At 39.8% G+C, this 21276-nt stretch overlaps 4 protein-coding genes across 21 annotated transcripts in view; 1 reads left to right on the forward strand and 3 right to left on the reverse strand.

The window, feature by feature from the left end:
* Positions 1–4296, reverse strand: part of Hdac4 (histone deacetylase 4) — a 68458-nt gene extending 64162 nt beyond the window's left edge. For 3 of the 9 annotated variants that reach the window (XM_076313174.1, XM_076313186.1, XM_076313171.1), the window contains exons 1-2: positions 3790–4295; positions 1697–1830 (exon numbers count right to left, since the gene is read on the reverse strand). In XM_076313174.1, coding sequence (XP_076169289.1) covers positions 1697–1772 — 76 coding nt within the window. In that variant the 5' untranslated portion in view covers positions 1773–1830; positions 3790–4295. Of the gene's footprint in view, positions 1–1696; positions 1831–1927; positions 2693–3789 lie in introns of those variants that run through there. The other 6 variants (XM_076313176.1, XM_076313175.1, XM_076313173.1 and 3 more) reach the window with 5 other exon arrangements.
* LOC143147687 (uncharacterized) lies at positions 638–5648 on the forward strand. 6 transcript variants are annotated; one of them, XM_076313197.1, is made up of 3 exons: positions 2600–3791; positions 3874–4353; positions 4785–5648. In XM_076313197.1, exon 3 carries the CDS (start codon positions 4788–4790, stop codon positions 5226–5228), a length of 441 nt encoding a protein of 146 aa, XP_076169312.1. In that variant the 5' UTR covers positions 2600–3791; positions 3874–4353; positions 4785–4787; the 3' UTR covers positions 5229–5648. The 6 variants fall into 6 exon arrangements, with proteins under 6 accessions (XP_076169315.1, XP_076169312.1, XP_076169313.1 ...); XM_076313196.1 differs by having other exon boundaries at positions 3703–3985; positions 4081–4353; XM_076313200.1 differs by lacking the exons at positions 2600–3791; positions 3874–4353 and adding an exon at positions 638–768.
* LOC143147686 (transmembrane protein 222) lies at positions 5330–6640 on the reverse strand. Its single transcript, XM_076313194.1, has 4 exons — positions 6447–6640; positions 6090–6300; positions 5892–6019; positions 5330–5827 (listed from the first exon to the last, which is right to left on the reverse strand). The coding sequence occupies exons 1-4, from the start codon at positions 6518–6520 to the stop codon at positions 5749–5751; spliced, it is 492 nt and encodes a 163-aa protein (XP_076169309.1). The 5' UTR covers positions 6521–6640; the 3' UTR covers positions 5330–5748.
* Positions 6641–7503: 863 nt separating this feature from the next.
* Positions 7504–21058, reverse strand: LOC143146515 (protein scarlet-like). 5 transcript variants are annotated; one of them, XM_076310815.1, is made up of 15 exons: positions 20860–21058; positions 19967–20265; positions 19332–19380; positions 19076–19125; positions 18587–18726; positions 18332–18502; positions 17567–17805; positions 16996–17188; positions 16342–16379; positions 16153–16261; positions 10254–10481; positions 9750–9885; positions 9281–9386; positions 9062–9162; positions 7504–7767 (listed from the first exon to the last, which is right to left on the reverse strand). In XM_076310815.1, exons 2-15 carry the CDS (start codon positions 20136–20138, stop codon positions 7592–7594), a joined length of 1908 nt encoding a protein of 635 aa, XP_076166930.1. In that variant the 5' UTR covers positions 20139–20265; positions 20860–21058; the 3' UTR covers positions 7504–7591. The 5 variants fall into 5 exon arrangements, with proteins under 5 accessions (XP_076166930.1, XP_076166928.1, XP_076166932.1 ...); XM_076310813.1 differs by having other exon boundaries at positions 16342–16385; XM_076310817.1 differs by lacking the exon at positions 10254–10481 and having other exon boundaries at positions 16342–16385.
* Positions 21059–21276: the final 218 nt, after the last annotated feature.

Here is a 21276-nt window from a genome sequence, read left to right on the forward strand (position 1 = left end):
GCGGACGCAACATGTGCCACCGATAATCGTTTCGCAACGCGCGCGGCCTTGACGATGCCCATATACCCGATCGGGCCGTCTAATAATAGAAAGCTCGAATCGTGCGGCCGCGCGACAAACGTTCCGCCGCGGCGCGCGGCGGTGTCCCTCCCGCACACCTCTCTCGTCCCATCGTTGGCTTCGAAACGACGAACGACCGATGACGGGCCCACGGATGACGGATGACGGATGACGACGGTCGGTGATCGACGATCTATTTCGAATCGAAAGATCCCCGCTGCGTTTCGATATTTATTTTTACCTGTCCGTCCATCAGCATCCCTTCCCCCACCCACAGCCCCTGGTCCACCGATAGTCTCGTCCACCTTCCACCACCCCGCTCTGTCCCCCAGCCGACCGCCCGCGCACGACCGGGTCGGTAAATCGTTCGAGGTCCGAAATAGCGACGATTCGTCGAAAATAATAACTCCTCCGCGTTTCGTTGCCTCTCTCTCTCTCTCTCCCTCCCTCCTCGAATTACATTCGTGTTCTGTTCCGTTGCGTCGCAACGCGTTGAGTCCCTCCGCATCGATGATCTATGCGCGCGTACGACTCGGCTGCGACCGCTCAATAGCAACAAGTGCGATCGCGGAAGAGAAGGGGTGGCACGGATCGAAAATATATACGAAACGATGAATGGAACCTCCGGCGTTGACGTCGGGAGAGCGCCAATGATTCCCCGATCACCCGTAAAGCGAAAGCTGCTTGGCTCGCAAAGAACCAGCGTTGGTAAGTGTCCTCGATGTCCCGGAAGCAAGAACGGAACGAACGAAGCAAAAGGAAAGCATAACGCGATCGAGTATCGTTCGTTTGAATTAGAAACGAAAGAAACATGGGAAAGAAGAACGCACGATAAATTTTTTCGCGACCAATTCCGCGTAGGAGTCCCTTCGAAGCGACAAAGCTGCAATACGTAACTTTGAAAATTTTCCGTACGAATTTATCGATCTGTTTTCCAGATTGTCTAGGTTAGGATGCAGTCTTTTAAACTTCGTTAATCCGACCGATAATCTTGTTTGGCTTTGATATCGTTATATCTCTTTTTCTTTGATACTCATTTTTGTTTGCATTTTTGTTTGCATTTTTGTATTACGGTTTTTGTTCATTCCGAAGTCTTCGATCTCCCGTAAAAAAATAAAATAACTGTGCGTTCGAACGATGTTACGTTCCGTCTTGTCAAACAATTGGCGTTGCACCGTGCGATGCCTGAAGCACAATGACTCGAGAGGTTTGCATTAAGACGAGAGCAAACTGTCGAAGGGAAATTGTGCGTGCGAGAGGAATCATTTTCGATACATTTATCGACGGTCATAATCGCGATCGTTTTCGTAACACTCGTGTCACGATGGTTCCGCGACCCTCGGTTCCCACGCTGCTAGAATATACCACCAACCGCAACTCTACGTTTGCCTCGTCGATAACCTCGTCACTCTTCTTGCTCCTTCGATCCGGTTCAACGCGCGAATCTATATTGTACGCCCTCTATGATTTTTTTCCATGGGTGACTATAGTTCGAAAAAAATATCGCTGTGACAGGCAACAACAATAGCGTAGCACGAACCGACGACGACTCACTTATGTTTGCCCATCCTTCGACTAGAAGACGCGAAGCGACGCTACGAAGTGGAACGAACGAGAAAAATGTACGAGGACTTACCTTTGGTCGCAACGGCGCTTGCTCGCGGTTGCTCGCTGGACATTCTGTTTTCTCCAACATTCACCGTATCCTGCATTTACCGTCAACGCCGCAACGTCGTAACTCTCTTCCTTGTTCGTCGCATACGTCGTTTCCTGGAACGCAAATAGAGAAAATTCTTTTCCACAACTTTCCATTTGAAAAATTCTAGCCGAACCGTAAAATTAAGCACGTTGAACATGCAAGTCGAACCTTGCCCGTGACGTACAGCCGCACGCGTCTTTTTGGCACCAACTATCGACGGACACATCGCGCTTCTCATCTAGATTTATTTACTCCTGTGTCGTGCGTTGCGCATTACGCGTCGCGCATCGAGCATTGTGAATCGTGTATCGGCGAGAAGGATATCGAGCGAACGAAATTTTGAGGATCGCTCGATTCATATCGAGCTTTGTCTCTCGATTCTCGAAGCGATCAGCGCCCTACACCGCAATTCTTCGACAATCCTTTGTACAATTTAGTAACTGCGCAAATATCATGTCTTGAACACTATTACTATATCAGGACTAAAAACAGACACGATGCGTTACGGTCAATTTTCCAAAATAGATTCCACGTTGATGCAAAAGCAACAAGAGGCCACCGTTGTTGGTGTCGGTTCTTCCGATGATCGGCGGGATTTTCCTAACCTATTTACGCTCGGCATCGACTCGCGAACCGCTGACCACGAACGTGCGCGAGCCTACTTTATTCCGTCTCGTGGTAATTGTTTTTATCAGGAGTGCTTTTGGAAACGCTTAAGCCGCGATCGCGTATCTATTAGCTCGACAACATCGTATTCATTATTGGGGCAAAGTTCTCCTCATCGTACGGTTTCCGCGAGATTGGTCGATCAAAGTTTTCATTCGAGTCGGGTGCGTTACGCTGTGACAGTATGTTGCCCCGCGAGTTTTACATCGGTCGTGTGTAGATAAACACGGAAAATCCAACGTCGTATTCACGATTCGATTCAAGCCGATTATTAAATATATAATGAACGTTGCTATACGAACGAGCCACATTGATCGCGGTTCGCATACTTAGACGCAAAACACGCGCGCGCACGCACACACACCCGCCGCCACGGTCGTTTCTCTGTGTCTTGAATGTAGTACTTCGAGCCGGAAGTCAAATGCGAGTTTGAGTTAGAGGTTGGAGTTCGCGGACTATTGGATAAAATGTCGATAACAAACGTTGACGGTTACGGGATTCGCGCTACGGTAGAATACTTTTTCTCGCGAAACACGCGTTGTGAATAGAAAATACGGGATGGGGTTTAGAAGGAGCGATCTTCGATCGAACAAGACAAATATTTGCCCGAGCATTGTTGTCTCGGAGAACAAAGCGTCTTCTTTTCGAAGCCTGAGTAACAAAAGCTCGGAATACCATTTACATAATAACAGCTGATAAAACGGATAAAACAGCGCGGGCAAGAGGGTGTAGCTTCCACTGGTTTATTGGTACTCTGACCTTGAAGAGGAATTATAGAAACGCGAGAGAAGCTGGAGAATGTATTCGTTTTGTTGTCGGGGATCAAGCTCTGACGAATTCTAACATCGGCGTGTGTACGTTCGATCGCGATGGTGGCGGTAGCGGTGACGGTAGCGGTGCCAGTGTCGGTGTCCGTATTCGCGCGTATGTTTCCGTCTCGGTGGCTGTGGCGGTAGCGGTGGCGGTGGTAACAAATCGAAAGCGGTCACTCGTTGTCGTTCGACCTCCCGAAATGAAAGATCCAATTTTATGTTTCTTCGAGTCTAATGACCGAGCGTGACAAAAAGAGTCGTCTCGTCGCGAGCAGGTAACGAATGCGCGCGACCGCTCGCGCACTGCTCGTCCGTTCAATTCGCAAACTTTAGCTCGAGTTTGATCATACGACACGTGGCAAAAATGCGACGCGCAAACGGAGCACGGGCAAGAGAACAAGAGAAGAGAAGAGAGTGAAGAATAGGAAAGAAGAAAGCGGGGAGAAGGGAAGAGCAACGGTAAGGAGAGGAGAGGAGTGGAACGCAGTCGGAGAGGTAGTGAACAGGAGAACGATGGTCGGTACGCGTAAATCCACCAATACTGAGACTCACTGGTAACGTTGCCACACCTTTGTGAAGAACGTACGTTTCAGCTGTTTTGCGACAGATTGCCGTATAATTATTCTTCTACCACAGACACTCGAAAAGAACTCGACGCGCGGAAGGTACAAAACGCTGGACACTCGCGAGACAGTCACGATACGCCTTAGACAGTCACGATACGCCTTAGACAGAGGGTATATGCATGGTATGTACACACACGGGAAACATAAAAACAATGCGATCGAGCTGCTACCTCGACGTGGTTCGTCCAACTATAACAGTCTGTCCGATTATTGCCAGACGCACTTCGTTACCTTGGTAGCACGCATGCGTTTCCAAACACGAGGAACGCGCAAATCGGATTCTGTGAGCAACACAAGTATGCTCCGAAGATTTTCAACCTTCCACGATAGTCGACCGATACGTATAAACTGTCTATGAAACTTGTTACAATTCCGTGCGAACGTTTCGTCGATCCTCGCGACGCCACGACCGTGTACCTACGCAGCTACGCGATGAGCTATCTCTAACCTACAACTAGCGGATCGTTTCAGGCTTGCCAACTACCGACTGGTATACCTTCAACGACCTCGAGTCGTTTCGCCTTTAAGAGCCACGACAGGCCAATAGTTTTGTTCAGTTCAGCTCTGTCAATCGCAACGAAATAAAAATTGATTTCCTTGTGTTACAAGCTAGGTTATCATTTGCGGTGCATTATACATGAATTGATGTACGGAATGATAACCTCATAAAGAAAATTTATCCTTTATTGTTCCTTCGTACGAATCCTATTACTTTGCATGTGAGTAGCCCTCTGTTTTCTTTTCAACTTTATTAGAAGAGTCACATAGTGTGTCACTTTAACGCCGTGTTGCTAAAATTGATTGTGCCGTCAATGGAAGCGACAAAATGTATTTTTGCAAAGATAACCTTGCATTTTTCGGGACGAACAAAGATAATTATTCATTCAATTCAATAATGTGAATGTAATCATTGGTTTGCAGAAAATGTCTTGGTTTTTTGGAAAGAAAAAGTACCAAAAGGAATCTCCACTCGAATTGACAAAAGAAGAACCAATTTTGGATGGATTCGTATTTGTTAAGAAAAGGCATGCCCCAGCACCACCGCTTGAAACTGATGTTGCAGCTGCCAATTCTAGCAGTAATCTATATCCATACATCCCTCCAGTCCCAGTATATCCAACAGACGCACCAAATGATTCTACGAAAGACCATAATCAAGGGGACGGTATGCATTATTTGAATGGAGTACATTTTCAATTATGTAAACCGCTAGAAATCAGTATGAACAATGACTTAGAGATTGATAAACTCAGAATCAGTGAAATCATGTCGTTTATAGAAAAATTAGAGACACAAAACTACAACTACAGCTTCTCCCTTGAGGAAAGTGTGGTGGCAGAGATGAATAGTAATAGGAATGAGTAATACTCTTATGTTTTAAAGACAAATCTGTAACATCTTTAGATGTTTTAACTATTTGCACAGAACATTGTTTTAAGTTCATTATTGCCTTATTTTTCACATAATTGTCTCCAAAGTCTTTATTTTCTTATTCAACATAAGTCAATTTTTTTTATGGAAAATCAGACTATTGGTTGTCGCTACAATCTTCTACAGTTTGTAGTCTGACGAAGGAGTATGTTTTTATATGCTCCAATGTAGAAACATAAATTTGTTCTTATCGGAAAACAATGAGTAACTCAACGCATCAATATTGTATTATACCATTTGCCAATATTCTTAAGTTTATACTGTATAATATGCCACAACGTTATATGCATCTGTAACATATGTGTAATTTTAGAATGTTAATTGCGTGTTTTAAATAAATCTTAGAACTTAACAGTTCATATTTTCTTTGTAACAAAGCATTTCTGCTTTCAGTTATTAACACATGATTTAAATATGACTTGGGATAAATTTTACTAAATCTGTATCTGAATTATCACAGAAACAGACAGAACAAAGTCACAGCAGCAACGAGAAGACAAAATGGCATCCATGTTTTAAGGAAACCTAGAAAACTAAAAGAAAAATGCGTCCGTTTGTGTTTGATGATTAAGGAAATGCTAACGATTCAAGCCTTACCTTACATACTTTCCATGCACAAATATAAAAAATGCTAGCTTTACCATATTCCAATTGTTTGAATTATTGTACGACATTAGATTCAATGCTGTAGCTACATGAGAATGACAGTTGTCGCTGCATAGATGCTGTGAAGAAAACAAGCATTTGCGGAGAATGGATATAAAAACGTTTACACACACATGCTGCAGCACTAACCCTTCTAGTTTTGTAAATTTCACTGGCTTCTGTAACTGCGGAATCCCATCCTTGAACACCCCCTTTAGCTTTGGTATAATTCAACTGCCAGTATTTAGTAGGTTTTCCAAACGACATATTATCTTCAGACACATGATATGAACCCGCGAAATCTCGTATCACGCCGTTAGAAGTAGCGATGCCCATGTGACCGATGAATGGTAAAAAATATCTTCCAGTCAAACAAAATAAATCATTTATAACGAGAATACTAATTGGTTCTGGTTTTAAGTCAAATATGTTAAAATGATATCACAAGTCATGCAACTAGAAATTCAAGAATTTAATCGCCATAGGTTACTTTGTATCTTAACTCACGTTATAATCGGTAACGGAGTCCAGACGATGCAGAATGGAAATCTTTGTCTTTCTGGACTAATGGCGAGGTCCATGTTTAACGAATAGTTCAAGAAATCTTATAATTTTATGAATAATTCGTTTTCCTTCATACTTTGTTTTGAGAGAGCATGTCGACTCCACGGTTTCTCTCGTATGTAACGCAACGTTGCCAGACTGCACACTCAAAAACAGTAATGCGCATAGTCATGTTATGGGCGTAAAAACCCAGAATATAATCGACAGGGGTTCTTCAATGTTTGAACAGAACTAAAGGTGTTGGAATATGAACATAGACTTCTGTATCACGATACGCAATAAATTTTGGACCTCTTTTATAAAAATTCAAAAAGCATAGGTCCAGAATCTTTGAAGCATTTTATACAAAATAAAAATGTTCAATTTAGCCCGAATCTAACTCAGATTTATTGTAAAATAACAATAAACTAAAAGATTACGGTGCGGTTTATTTCAAGTAAGCCACTTAATGCTGAGCTCCCACTTATAATCGGTTGCCAATACCTCTATATTAATTAAATATTGGCGGTTTATAAATGAAATTGTGTAGTTCTTTCAATAATATGATTTATACCCCATTCAATTTTCCCGATGTCATTTAGATTAATCTAAACAAGTACTGTGCTTGGAATTTCTAATTTTTATTCATATAAAACATTAAAAGAATTTTCTTAAATAACAAAACAGAACCCTTACGATTCTGATTTTTGCCCGATTTTGGTACAATACTGTTACAATTTCTAGTGCGCATGACCGAAAAAACACCTCGCCTGATAATTCAGATGTGGCGACATCTGACTAATCACAAACGAGGTATAGAGTAGCTAATTCATCTTACAGAAGCCAGTCATTGACGATCTGAAATACCGACTTCATAAAATACCAGTAGCTCTAGAACGACATCTACGTTTACAAACGCTAATTCTGGGAACTATATTCAACCGAACTAGTAAAGTTAGTAAAGTAGTAAACGTAGGAAACTTGTTCTTATACATTGTTTGTGGTACAAAATCTTCAACTGTTATGTTTTCATTATTATATTACAGATGGAATAGTTGGTAATTTGGGTACAATACATTACAAATATCAGACAAGATGTTATTAATTTTTCATTTCAATCTGCATCGGTTCCAAAGACAAGCATAGCCAAGAATGTGAAAAACGAGATATATAGCGGACATGAGCATCATATCCATCCAGAAATTAGTGTCGTCAAAGTCATAGCGCCGTAATACTCCGAGTCCATCGGTGATACACGGCAATTCGGGATCGATTGTTTTGCAAGCTATCATCGGAAGAAAACAATCGTTTGTTACTTCTTTTTGTAGTTGAAATTGTGCTTACAGTATTTCCTCGCTGAGAGCTGTGATTGACCTTTTTGGTGAGTACGAAATAAACTAACGAAAACTAGTCAGGGGGACTGAAAGCGAAGAAGGGACTGCACGAGAGAGACGAAGCATTGAAATTTTGTCTGGTTCATCTCTTTTTATCTTGCTCTTGCCTCCGGCAAGAATGAAGTAAGAAACGACCGCTCGGGAATCATATCCTCTTTATGTTATGCAGTACTACCTTGATCAAAAAGTTTTAGGACTTTATTCATAAAATCAAAAATACAAATTTATTCGTCCAAATCGATATGGTCCCCTTCAAAGTAGTCCCCATTGACTGCAATGCACTTGCGCCAGCGCTTGATCCAATCCTCGAAACACCGCTGGTACTCAATTTTCGGTATGTCCATCAGAGCCGTCTTCGATTTTGTCATGACCTCCTCTCGGGTACTGTAACGCGTTCCGCGAAGCGGTTTTTTAATTTGGTTGAACAGAAAAAAGTCGCAGGGAGCCAGATCTGGTGAATTTGAAGGCTGCTGGATAGTGTTCGTGTTGTTTTTCGTCAAAAACTTGCGGATAAGGATCGCATTGTGCGCCGGTGCGTTATCGTGGTGCAAAATCCACGAGTTGTTTGCCCACAAATCTGGCCTTTTTTGACGAATTGCTTCGCGCAAACGTCTCAAAACGCCCAAATAATATTCTTTGTTGACTGTCTGTTTTTCTGGCAAGAATTCTTGATGCACAACACCATTGTAATCCATGAAAACCGTGAGCATCGCCTTCTTTCTTGACTGAAAACGACGGGGTTTTTCGACCGACTCACGACCACTTCTGAAGCGTTCGTGCCATCGAAAAACATTTGATCTCGAAAGAGTATCGTTGCCGAAACACTTCTCCAACGTATCCAAGGTCTGCGGACCGTTAAATCCGTTTTTTACACAAAATTTAATGCAAACTCGTTGATGCTCAAATGATGCCATTTTCAAAATCGAAGACACGAACAAAGGAGATGTGCTCAGTACAACGTAACTTTTACAAATATCAAGCTATGATGCTGAAATTGGAAGGAAGTGTTAATGACAGATATGGTAACCTAACAAAAAAAAAAAAGAAACAATCGGGTGATTGACAGCGACACACGGGGGACAGTCCTAGAACTTTTTGATCAAGGTAGTATACGCCGGTGGTAAGTCGTCTGTATTCAACGAATAAATACTGCAGTTTTATTTGATCGAGTGTACTACCACTTACATATGTTCTGTATCCCGTTCCACTGAAGAATGGTGAGCGCTTCGGTAGAATGTAGCAGCCAAGAAATGTATTTCACCCATTGAATGTATAGCGATAACGACCTTGAATCATATCAAATATCAATAGACGCGTGTCGAGCTGACCTTACAGCTTTACAAATCTTTTTTCTCCATATTTTCTCGTTCTCTCGCAAAGCAAAAAACGTAATAAAGAATATACCCGAGTTTCAGAAAGGGTCCCATGGTAATCATGAGAACATAATCGAAGGGTACCAGGTACGCCATCGCCAGTGGTACGCTTTCAAACGCCGCCGAAAAAAAACATCCTGAAACATGTTTGAATCGATATTAGCTTCTCTCCCATTCTTTCCCTTTGTAAACATTTGGTTTAACCCTTTCGCTACTAAGGACGATTATAGTAGATCAAAATAATGCCGTTTTACAATACCATTTTAAACAACATATTATCTTATTTCACGGTTATTACGTTTTTGAAATACTATTACATTATCATATTTCATCAAATAATTTTGAAAATAGTAATTGTGTATTCGAAGCAATAAAATATTTGTTAAAATGGAAGATTTACAATACAATTAAAATTTCAAAGTATCATTTCAAAGAGTTTCTAGATTATTATCCAGCTTCCATTAAAGCGAAAGGATTAACTACAATAAATGCAAATTTACCACAAGCTGTCGACACATTTATCGTAAGTAGAAGCACGATTAATGTCAATCCAAACGCTTCGACACTATTCCTTAATCCAGCCAACCAGTATATTATTGTTGTGAACAAAAGTGGCTCCACTATTAATCCGGGTATCTGAAATTCAAAATGTTCGTTCGGCTAATCTTCCGCAGGTAAGCATTTGCTAAACAAAAAATTACAGATCAAGCATAGAGTAGACTGAACATACAATGTATTTTTTACTCGTTATTTTGAAGTCCTATGACTCCATTACTACAATATTTTAGTAACTCTGCACTCGCTATTGTACAAACATACTATCCACGGTGTTAGCATTTCGAGTTGTAAAATACTTTCCGAAATGGTCACTGTTTATGAGCAGAGGGCGCCAAGTTCAACTTTTAATTACGAGCCGGTAAAACAGATTTAACGACGGACACAACTTCGAAAAATGTTCGGTCTACTTTGTACTTAATCTGCGGAAAAATTTGCGATCTACTTGCCAAAGAAAGCATTCGTGCAACGTAGTATAGATGAATTGAATACATTCCAGCTCGATACTCTCTGCGAAGAAGCGGCAACTCTTGCGGTATTAAAGCGAGCGTAGCGTACATCGGGAAAAACGCATTCTCAGATACCAAAATAAAAATTAAGCCCTGCGTAGCTTGAATTCCAAGTTGATCCATGTTCACAGAACCAACGAAGCACAGTCCAGCGATTAGAGCGACAGTCTGTCAAATTTGTATCGATATTCGTAGCAACATTATTTACTTTCCTTTGATGACACTATCTGACACGATTTTTGCCTTCCAAAAACCAGTGAATGGTCTTTACAGACACACACTGCCCACACAAGAATCAGAAAGTCGAATTGCTGTATCACTCCTAGTTTTCGAAAAATATGACTATTTGTAAAAACCCAAGATATCCAACAATAATGAGATATTTTATTATGGTATTACGAGGTTATCGGAAGGCAGAAAAAAAGTTTCAATTTATTGGACAGTGTAATTTAGGATCGCACTAATGGGATAGAAGCAAAGCAGGTAAAGAAAAAAAGATACACGAATTACTCGCAGCGAATGTATTTCACATAACTTTTATACATTCTTACGCGTTACAAAAATTTTCAATATCGTAATATAATATTTTACGTTCGCAGCCAATTAGCTCGGTACTAGCCGCGACGAAAAATAATTCTTCGTCGCGAGTAATACCGATTACCAGGTCTCACCACGTGGAGGTTGCTGCGAGCGGAGACCCGGAGAGAGATAGATGGATTCAAAGTTCCATCGATCTCCCTCGATACGCGGTACAAACGAAATTACTAAACTCCAGAGATAGAAGGAATCAATGTTCCTTCGATCTTCTCGTTTAGTTCTGCCAAGCAATTACGTTATGGAAAAATGAGCCAAAATTGGGAAAGACGCGACGCGAACCGTATAGTTGTTCCTACTAGGTCGGTCCCGTTTCTCCTCGGTGGGCCCGATTCCCAAGGAAACGAGCGACGCCTCCACTCCCCTAGAGGAGTGCCCCGTTTCTCCATCTTTACGACGAGAGGGTCTTATTTTGGAGGCTTTCACAGGGACCGGCAAGGATGCCTGCTCCTGCGTTCGCAACATGCCCCCTTAGGAAGCGGACACACCGGAGGAGACGGCGATCGACCGTTCGGTCCAGCTACACGGCCGGTCACTTGCTTGTACAAGAAGCAGTGGTGACCGGACTGAGAAACGAGGAAGCGAGCAAAAGTAAGCTACAGATTGGATAATTGCTTGGCAGAGTACAGGTATTTGTACACGGTGGCCTTAAAACTAACTTATTCTAACTGCAGAGATAGAAGGAATCAATGTTCCTTCGATCTCCTGGTTTAATTCTGCCGAGCGATTACATTGTGGACGAAAGGAGGCAAAATTGGGAAAGACGCGACGCGTACCGTATAGTTGGTCCTACTAGGTCTATCCCGTTTCCCCTTAATGGGCCCGATTTTCGAGGAAATGCGCGACGCCGTCCACTCCGTTAGAGGAGTGCCCCGTTTCTCCCTACTTCGCGTCAGGAGCCACGCAAAGCGTGGACCTGACTCACGAAGGTTGACGAAGAGAGGGTCTTATGATGGATCAAGGGCTTCCGCAGGGACCGGCAATAATACCTGCCCCTGTGTTCGCAGCATGTTCTCTCGCGAAGCGAACCCACCGGAAGAAACGCCGATAGACCGTTCGGATCACCTACACGGCCAGTCACTTGCTTATGCAACAAGCAGTGGTGACCGGACTGAGAAACGAGGAAGCGAGCAAAAGTAAGCTACAGATTGGATAATTGCTCGGCAGATCACAGATATTCGTACATGGTGGCCTTAAAACTAACTCAGTCTAAGCTTAGCTAGAGATCTTCACGGCGGATGCGACGAGAAAGTCCTCTTGTGCCTACCTAAGAGAAACCTAAAGTCAAGGGAGGATAGAAAATAGAAATTAAAAAAATAAACATGGAAAAACAAGTACAAATTAAAATCAGAGAACAAATAAAGTACATTGATCAAAGAAAAAACTGAGAAAAAAAAAAGAATTGAGAGAGTGGTCGCCAGTATCGACGACCCCTATCGTTGACCAGTACCGGTTACCAAGAGGTCCCCCTCCCCCCTTCCAGATACCTAAAATCGAGACTTCCGTCCACCTCGGAGGCTCCCTGTAAAAAGAAATTTTGGTCAACCGGCGGCGCCTTATATACCCACCACAAGGTCGCTTACCGTTACTTCGATTGTTTTTGTTCGATCAAACCGAATATTTCAAGAAATTGATGGCTTTTAAGCCATTATTTACACTAGAACATTGTTAATAAATGTTTAAACTATAGTTCTACGACGGTTGTTAATAATTATGATAAATAAACATCAAGATACGGCGAAATTTGCGAAGGTGAACGGTTTCGGTGAATTTTTGTTCATCCACGCGATTGTTATTAACATTTACGCATGTTCCCCATATTAATCGAACAATGAGCATCTTATTTATGCATTACAAATGATTAAGAAACTTATAGAAATTGATTTTGATCGAGACTCGATGTTAAAACGTGTTTCGTAAAGTTTTAAAGAATGAAAGTAACAATTGTTTATTAGATACATTAATTTAACATTCGTTTAATTCTTATAATTTACACAATACGTGTAGAAGTTGTACTTTTTACTCAAACGCATCGAAATTCAATTAATTGCTTTTTTAGATAGAAAAATCATCGCGATGAACAGTCGTGAATCGATAATCGATACCTGTAGCCTTGACAATGTCGGTTGGACCTCAATGAAAAATTCCAATGCGAACAAAGAATATTTCAACAAAATGATACTTCTAGCCATTATTTATATTGGGACATTGTTAATAATTGTTTAAACTATAGTTCTACGACGGTTGTTAATAATTATGATAAATAAACATGAACGTATTGCGAAATCTGCGAAGGCGATCCGTTTTTACGAATGTTTGTCCCTCTACGCTATTGTTATTAACATATGTATATGCATGTTCCGAATATAAATGTTACAAAATGCATCTTATTCGTGCGTTGTGAACGATTAAATAAACTCCAGAAATTGATTTTGATCGAGTTTCGAAGTATAAGGTGATTGCTGACGTATTGTTTAAATACGCTGCATTAGCAGAGTTTTAGAACATAGAATGTAATGATTGTTTATTAGAACCATAGTTTAAACAATTATTAACAATGTCCCAACATAAATAATGGCTAGAAGTATCATTCTGTTGAAATATTCTTTGTTCGCAATGGAATTGTTGTCGTTGAGGTCTAACCGACATTGTCAAGGCTACAGGTATCGATTATCGATTCACGACTGTTCAACGCGATGATTTTTCTATCTAAAAAAGCAATTAATTGAATTTCGATGCGTTTGAGTAAAAAGTACAACTTCTACGCGTATTGTGTAAATTATAAGAATTAAACGAATGTTAAATTAATGTATCTAATAAACAATTGTTACTTTCCATTCTTTAAAACTTTACGAAACACGTTTTAACATCGAGTCTCGATCAAAATCAATTTCTATAAGTTTCTTAATCATTTGTAATGCATAAATAAGATGCTCATTGTTCGATTAATATGGGGAACATGCGTAAATGTTAATAACAATCGCGTGGATGAACAAAAATTCACCGAAACCGTCCACCTTCGCAAATTTCGCCGTATCTTGATGTTTATTTATCATAATTATTAACAACCGTCGTAGAACTATAGTTTAAACATTTATTAACAATGTTCTAGTGTAAATAATGGCTTAAAAGCCATCAATTTCTTGAAATATTCGGTTTGATCGAACAAAAACAATCGAAGTAACGGTAAGCGACCTTGTGGTGGGTATATAAGGCGCCGCCGGTTGACCAAAATTTCTTTTTACAGGGAGCCTCCGAGGTGGACGGAAGTCTCGATTTTAGGTATCTGGAAGGGGGGAGGGGGACCTCTTGGTAACCGGTACTGGTCAACGATAGGGGTCGTCGATACTGGCGACCACTCTCTCAATTCTTTTTTTTTTCTCAGTTTTTTCTTTGATCAATGTACTTTATTTGTTCTCTGATTTTAATTTGTACTTGTTTTTCCATGTTTATTTTTTTAATTTCTATTTTCTATCCTCCCTTGACTTTAGGTTTCTCTTAGGTAGGCACAAGAGGACTTTCTCGTCGCATCCGCCGTGAAGATCTCTAGCTAAGCTTAGACTGAGTTAGTTTTAAGGCCACCATGTACGAATATCTGTGATCTGCCGAGCAATTATCCAATCTGTAGCTTACTTTTGCTCGCTTCCTCGTTTCTCAGTCCGGTCACCACTGCTTGTTGCATAAGCAAGTGACTGGCCGTGTAGGTGATCCGAACGGTCTATCGGCGTTTCTTCCGGTGGGTTCGCTTCGCGAGAGAACATGCTGCGAACACAGGGGCAGGTATTATTGCCGGTCCCTGCGGAAGCCCTTGATCCATCATAAGACCCTCTCTTCGTCAACCTTCGTGAGTCAGGTCCACGCTTTGCGTGGCTCCTGACGCGAAGTAGGGAGAAACGGGGCACTCCTCTAACGGAGTGGACGGCGTCGCGCATTTCCTCGAAAATCGGGCCCATTAAGGGGAAACGGGATAGACCTAGTAGGACCAACTATACGGTACGCGTCGCGTCTTTCCCAATTTTGCCTCCTTTCGTCCACAATGTAATCGCTCGGCAGAATTAAACCAGGAGATCGAAGGAACATTGATTCCTTCTATCTCTGCAGTTAGAATAAGTTAGTTTTAAGGCCACCGTGCACAAATACCTGTACTCTGCCAAGCAATTATCCAATCTGTAGCTTACTTTTGCTCGCTTCCTCGTTTCTCAGTCCGGTCACCACTGCTTCTTGTACAAGCAAGTGACCGGCCGTGTAGCTGGACCGAACGGTCGATCGCCGTCTCCTCCGGTGTGTCCGCTTCCTAAGGGGGCATGTTGCGAACGCAGGAGCAGGCATCCTTGCCGGTCCCTGTGAAAGCCTCCAAAATAAGACCCTCTCGTCGTGAAGATGGAGAAACGGGGCACTCCTCTAGGGGAGTGGAGGCGTCGCTCGTTTCCTTGGAAATTGGGCCCACCGAGGAGAAACGGGACCGACCTAGTAGGAACAACTACACGGTTCGCGTCGCGTCTTTCCCAATTTTGCCTCATTTTTCCATAACGTAATTGCTTGGCAGAACTAAACGAGGAGATCGAAGGAACATTGATTCCTTCTATCTCTGGAGTTTAGTAATTTCGTTTGTACCGTGTATCGAGAGAGATCGACGGAACTTTGAATCCATCTATCTCTCTCCGGGTCTCCGCTCGCAGCAACCTCCACGTGGTGAGACCTGGTAATCGGTATTACTCGCGACGAAGAATTATTTTTCGTCGCGGCTAGTACCGAGCTAATTGGCTGCGAACGTAAAATATTATATTACGATATTGAACATTTTCGTAACGCGTAAAAATGTATAAAAGTTATGTGAAATACATTCACTGCGAGTAATTCGTGTATCTTTTTTTCTTTACCTGCTTTGCTTCTATCCCATTAGTGCGATCCTAAATTACACTGTCCAATAAATTGAAACTTTTTTTCTGCCTTCCAATAACCTCATAATACCATAATATAATATCTCATTATTGTTGGAAATCCTGGGTTTTTACAAATATTCCAATTTTATCGAAAACTGGAAGTGGGAAACGTGGCTCCACAAAGATTACCCATTGATTATTGAAAGGTTGAAACATTGTTCAATTTCTCGCACAGTGTTATCTATCCCTATGTTTCTTGGGAAATATATTGTATTCGAACATACTTGTTCCCTTGTTCCGATTTAAAATTATACGTTTTACTTCTAATTTACCTACTCGTCACTCGACACAGTATAACTTACCACTTTTTGAAGGATTCTGATAATTTGTACGGACGGATCTCTCAAAACTTGCAAGACGTCTCGATAGACCAACCAATAAAGTCGTGAGCAATATCGTGGTCCTTTATGTCTACATAAAGAAACGAAACGTAAAGATGAATGTAAATGTTGATCAAAGGAAAATGAATTGTTTTTTTGTCTAGAACTTACATGACAGATTTAGAGTCCAGGAATAATTTTGACGTCGCCTGAAACTTCAAAAGAAAGTAAGAAAAAATGTGAATGTACCTTCTTATTAAAATATAGGAATAGTGTAAGGTGCATCACCTACATCAAGTCATACAATTATCTTCTCTATTTTACATTCAACTCGAAGAATGTATAAACAAAGCCACATGACTATGACAAATTCAAAACGATAAGAGATTGTGCCTCGAATAAATACAGATACAATAGATTTTGTGAGAACTCATTTTCGACAAGATTTATGTACATAATATTTTCGCCTGGAATTTCAGCCTTTTTCGGTAAATAAGATCAACTATAATAGTATAGTTACAAATTACATATTACTATCTATGTACAGTAGTAGATTTCCTTTTCAGAGTTTTAACATTTGCAAATATTTTTTAATGCAAGTTTTACTATCGAATTTTTTTTCACATCGTATCTATGATACACTCTTGGCCAGAAACGTAGCGAATGAATGAGATTCTCTCTCAATCACGTGGTTTTGTTTACAAACAATCTTTCTCTGAAGTAAGACACAGTTTTTGAAACCGTTCGAATAGTGTACGAAACATTTCTCAGATAATCAGGGTGGTCTGTTCTAGGGACACTCTATAAGATAGTTAAGTTCCTTACGTCCGAGGAATTCTCCAATTGAATTTCCTTCATTAAAATATAATTGATTTCGTCAGCAGCCTCACTAGTTAAGAACATGTCGCATACTTTGCGCGCTACATCCCCTTCGCCGTTTTCAGCTGGTGACCCAGTAGCCACAATCGTTATTAAGAAATCAGCTGGGTTGTAATTCCGTGGACACTCGTAACCTTGACTAAAGAAACAAGAATTAACTCGATGAGATAGAAAAATGAGCGCCAAATATTTTAACTCCTCAAGATTGTTAAAAGGTGAATCCCACTTGGATACAGTGGTTGATTTTAAGTTGCAACTTTATGATTACAATTAGATTAGATTGGAATAACGAGGCACTTGTCCCGAGTTCCGCACTAATTTTAACGTACTTTTAGAACTATATTATTATTACAGTAAATTCACGTTATAAACTATGTCGACAGAATATTGGTCAAGATATGTCGTAAAGTGCACTTTCCTGAAAAATATAGATTTTTATAATACATTGTACACTATAGTGGCAAACACATGAAATTTTGTTAATTATATTAAAATAGGAATAGCGTTTTACGTTTACCTTGCAAAAAATTCTATCGCCCGTTCGGTAGAACCAGCAAACGCTACTCGACCTTCAGCAATCAAGATTATTCGATCGAAAGAATTGAATATAGCGGAACTTGGTTGATGTATAGTGCACAATACGGTTCGCCCTTGCGCAGCAAAAGTTTTCAACTGGGAAATCAAGGAATTCGCTGAATGAGAATCCTGTCCAGTCGTTGGTTCATCCAAGAACAATATCGTCGGATCAATCAGCAACTGAACAAATTTAAAACAATGGTATTGGTATAATTTATATATTTTTATAAGAGTACTGGTGAGATTTTCCCGATCACTTTGAGGAGGAACTTTATTCCTAATGAATTTAAATATCCCAGATAGTAAAAATAGTAGAATAGTAATAACATTTCTCAAATTCGTGCCTTGTTTAGACTCATTGTGATCGGAAGAATATCATCAATCCATTGATACTAATATTATGAAAATAAGGTAAAAATTGAAAACTTTTAATTTTTATAATCGATGATACATCGCAGTGCGCGTGGCGTTTCTCTGAAACGCTCGAGCTCGACCATCCCTACACCGCACACTATTCCTTTCTCACTTACTTTCGCTACATTTAGTTTCTTTCCTTGTCGAGGACCTTGAGACATTGGCTCGAGATAATTCCTGGAATAAAAGCGCTACCTGATCCGGGATTATTTCAAAGCCAACTCTTTATTTACTTTAATTTTATCGAGCATTGTCTAAGAACGTGTAAAAAAAACATATGGTTGTGTCTTACTTCCGTGGCGAAAGCCAACCTCTTCTTTTCACCGCCAGACAACACTCTGTCATCGGGGCCATTTCCAATTCGCACGTCGCGCCTGCTGGTTAAGCTTACATCTTGCAATAAACGATCGATTTTCTCCCGAATATCCAATATCCTTGTCCTTTCGTCGAGTTTCATTCGAGCCTGCAATGTTCCAGCAAAACAAAGAGAAACAATGACAAGATACATTCGCGAGCGTGAGATATTTTCATTGAACAAAATGCATACCATAAACCAAAGGTGCTCGATCACTGTCATCGTTTCGACGAATATGTCGTCTTGATGCATGTAACCGCTGTGCACCATCATGTACGACGAATCGACTGGTACACCGTTTGCTCGTATGTCACCATGAACCAAAAGTTCGGCTAAAAATAATTAACGATGATGAGGTGCCCAGAATGTTCTCGAAAGGTGGTGAGAAACTTTGCATTTTTGTAGTATAGTAGTGCCCGTATAATGTTTGAAAATCGAGACTGTCAATTATTAATATGTAAAGCACGAAGTAGTGGGGTAACTCTTGATCACAAATCAAAGCAACAAATTTTATTAATATCCAAAACGTAAGTGTAGTATATAGTAAATTGAATAATAAATAATATAAATAAATAGTTTAATATGTATCTACTATGATCCTGCAATGTTTCCAACCACCTTTCATAAACGTCTTATATACATGAAACAAACGAGAAAGAAAAGAATTTAATGGAAACTCACGTCCGTTACGAAAAGCTAGTGCTGTCATTAGTGAACTTTTACCAGCTCCGCTAGATTAAGGAAAACCAAATCTGTATAACATGTGTGATTTAAATTTTAATTATCATAATGTATTGGACAAATTTTAAGAAGAGCAACTATCAACAATTACGATTAAAATAGATAATTAACAATCGCTCACGACTCTTACGCTCACCCTATTTTCAAATTCAATGATTGTTCTGTAGGTCAACAAAGATTATAGTAATCAAGTTACCTTGCACCAATGATCGCTGTTAGGTCACCGGGTTTCGCTGCACCACGCACTAAAATTGCTCATCGACCGTAAAGTTATCGACATGTCTGTTCGATCGAACGAATAGGAGTAAACAGTACAGTGATTGGCCACCAAACAGTAATTGGATCTTTTATAAAACCAGAAACATATTAAGAAATAACTTTTAAAAACGTATTTAAATTGCCTATACTTTTTTGTCTCAGATACAATTAATATTTCAGGGTTTACTATGTATTATGTTTATACAATATATGGGAAATTACATAATTAGAACACAACAATAAAAAAGACTTTTACACAAGAATCGATCGATCATCGTCACTGTGGTTAGTGGCCAATTACTGTTGATTGATCGATCGATAACTGTCTCAACTCGACCAATAACTATTTTCTTTACAGAAAATTAATTTTTTTCAAATACTTAATTTTTTTATAAATTTTAATCTCTCTTGAAATATTACTTCTTTATTGATTTAATTGTCAAATTTATCGAATGGACTTATAATAATTAATTATTTATGCATAACTGTTTCTTAAAGGCCTAATCATTGTATTGTTTACCCCTATCTGTTTTATCTACGGTCAGAAGCCTCCATAAAATTGAAATCACACACCGTTCTCAATCAGTTGTTTACACACGCTTCTTCGTCCACGGTCCATCGTATACACCGAGAGATCTCGCCAGGAAAGCGTTACGCTGCGTGAGTAAAGTGTTTCCGATTCCCTCAGGTTCTCATAATTCTCATGATTTTTCCGAGAACAGCAAGTTTCTCCCAAAACGTTCATCGCGATCACCGAAACTTTGTGCTATTCGCTTTTGTCCACCGTTTACTCTTCGATTTACATACAGGGTGTCCGGTGAGATATTCAATGAACTTCACCCATGTGTTCAGCTGATCATTCTGAACACCCACTACAAGTTTATTTGATATCAAATAATGACTAAAACAAATTTAGACTTCATTGCTGAAAACCACTGCTCTTGAAACCGATATAAACAATCATTATCTCAATAACGAAGTACATTGTGCAGAAAAAATTAAATAATATTTCTTTATAAGCAACACTATAAATAGATATATTATAATTGTTTTTGAAAAATGTATTACAATTATAACGTATTTACTTAATAATTGCGTTTGTCCGTATTTTTTACTAAAAATATTTGAATATCCTGTAAAATGTAACATTAAATTGCTATAAATAATTTTCAAAAGTCTATAATAAAATGTTTCATTTTGATTCGCCGAAAAGCATTCGTGTTTTAGAATCGTTGTTTCATTTTGTACATGACTGAAATTATGACAATAAATAGAAAGTCAACAATTTAAATAATACCTTTACATTTCTTATATTATCGAACGTAGAATAAATAAAGTCGAAATTATTGTCCGACCATAAATATACTTCACGTCTTATTTTCGAAACGAAATCGATCTAATAATGTAATGTAACATTCTTTTTTTAGAACGGCCTGTTAAATACGCGAATGAAATTTGTTGAATACCTCACCAAGCACCTTGTATATTTGAGCATCAAAGATCAACGAGTCAAGATGAAGATTGCGTCACATGTATATATTATTTAGATATATTACGGATACCGGCACCTTTCAATTTTACTGTGTATCTTATTTTTTTCGTTTATATTTTGATTCGATTTTCGGATGAAGGAATACGACACGACCGATCAAGAGAACCGTGTCGCTTCGCGAACGTGCTTGTTACTGAATTCGGTTCACACTAGCTCTTGCTCTGGCACTCGGATCCACGCGTATTCTTCCCCTTGTTTCTTGTAAGACTGTGGCAGTGCAGTACTGTGCAAACTGAAATTGTCAACTAAATTTTTTGAATTGGCCGATCATCGATTGCACTTGCAATTTTATTGAAATTACAATTAACAATTGGAAAATTAAAATTCACTG

Source organism: Ptiloglossa arizonensis, chromosome 5, assembly GCF_051014685.1.
Source record: "Ptiloglossa arizonensis isolate GNS036 chromosome 5, iyPtiAriz1_principal, whole genome shotgun sequence".
NCBI lineage: Eukaryota > Metazoa > Arthropoda > Insecta > Hymenoptera > Colletidae > Ptiloglossa > Ptiloglossa arizonensis.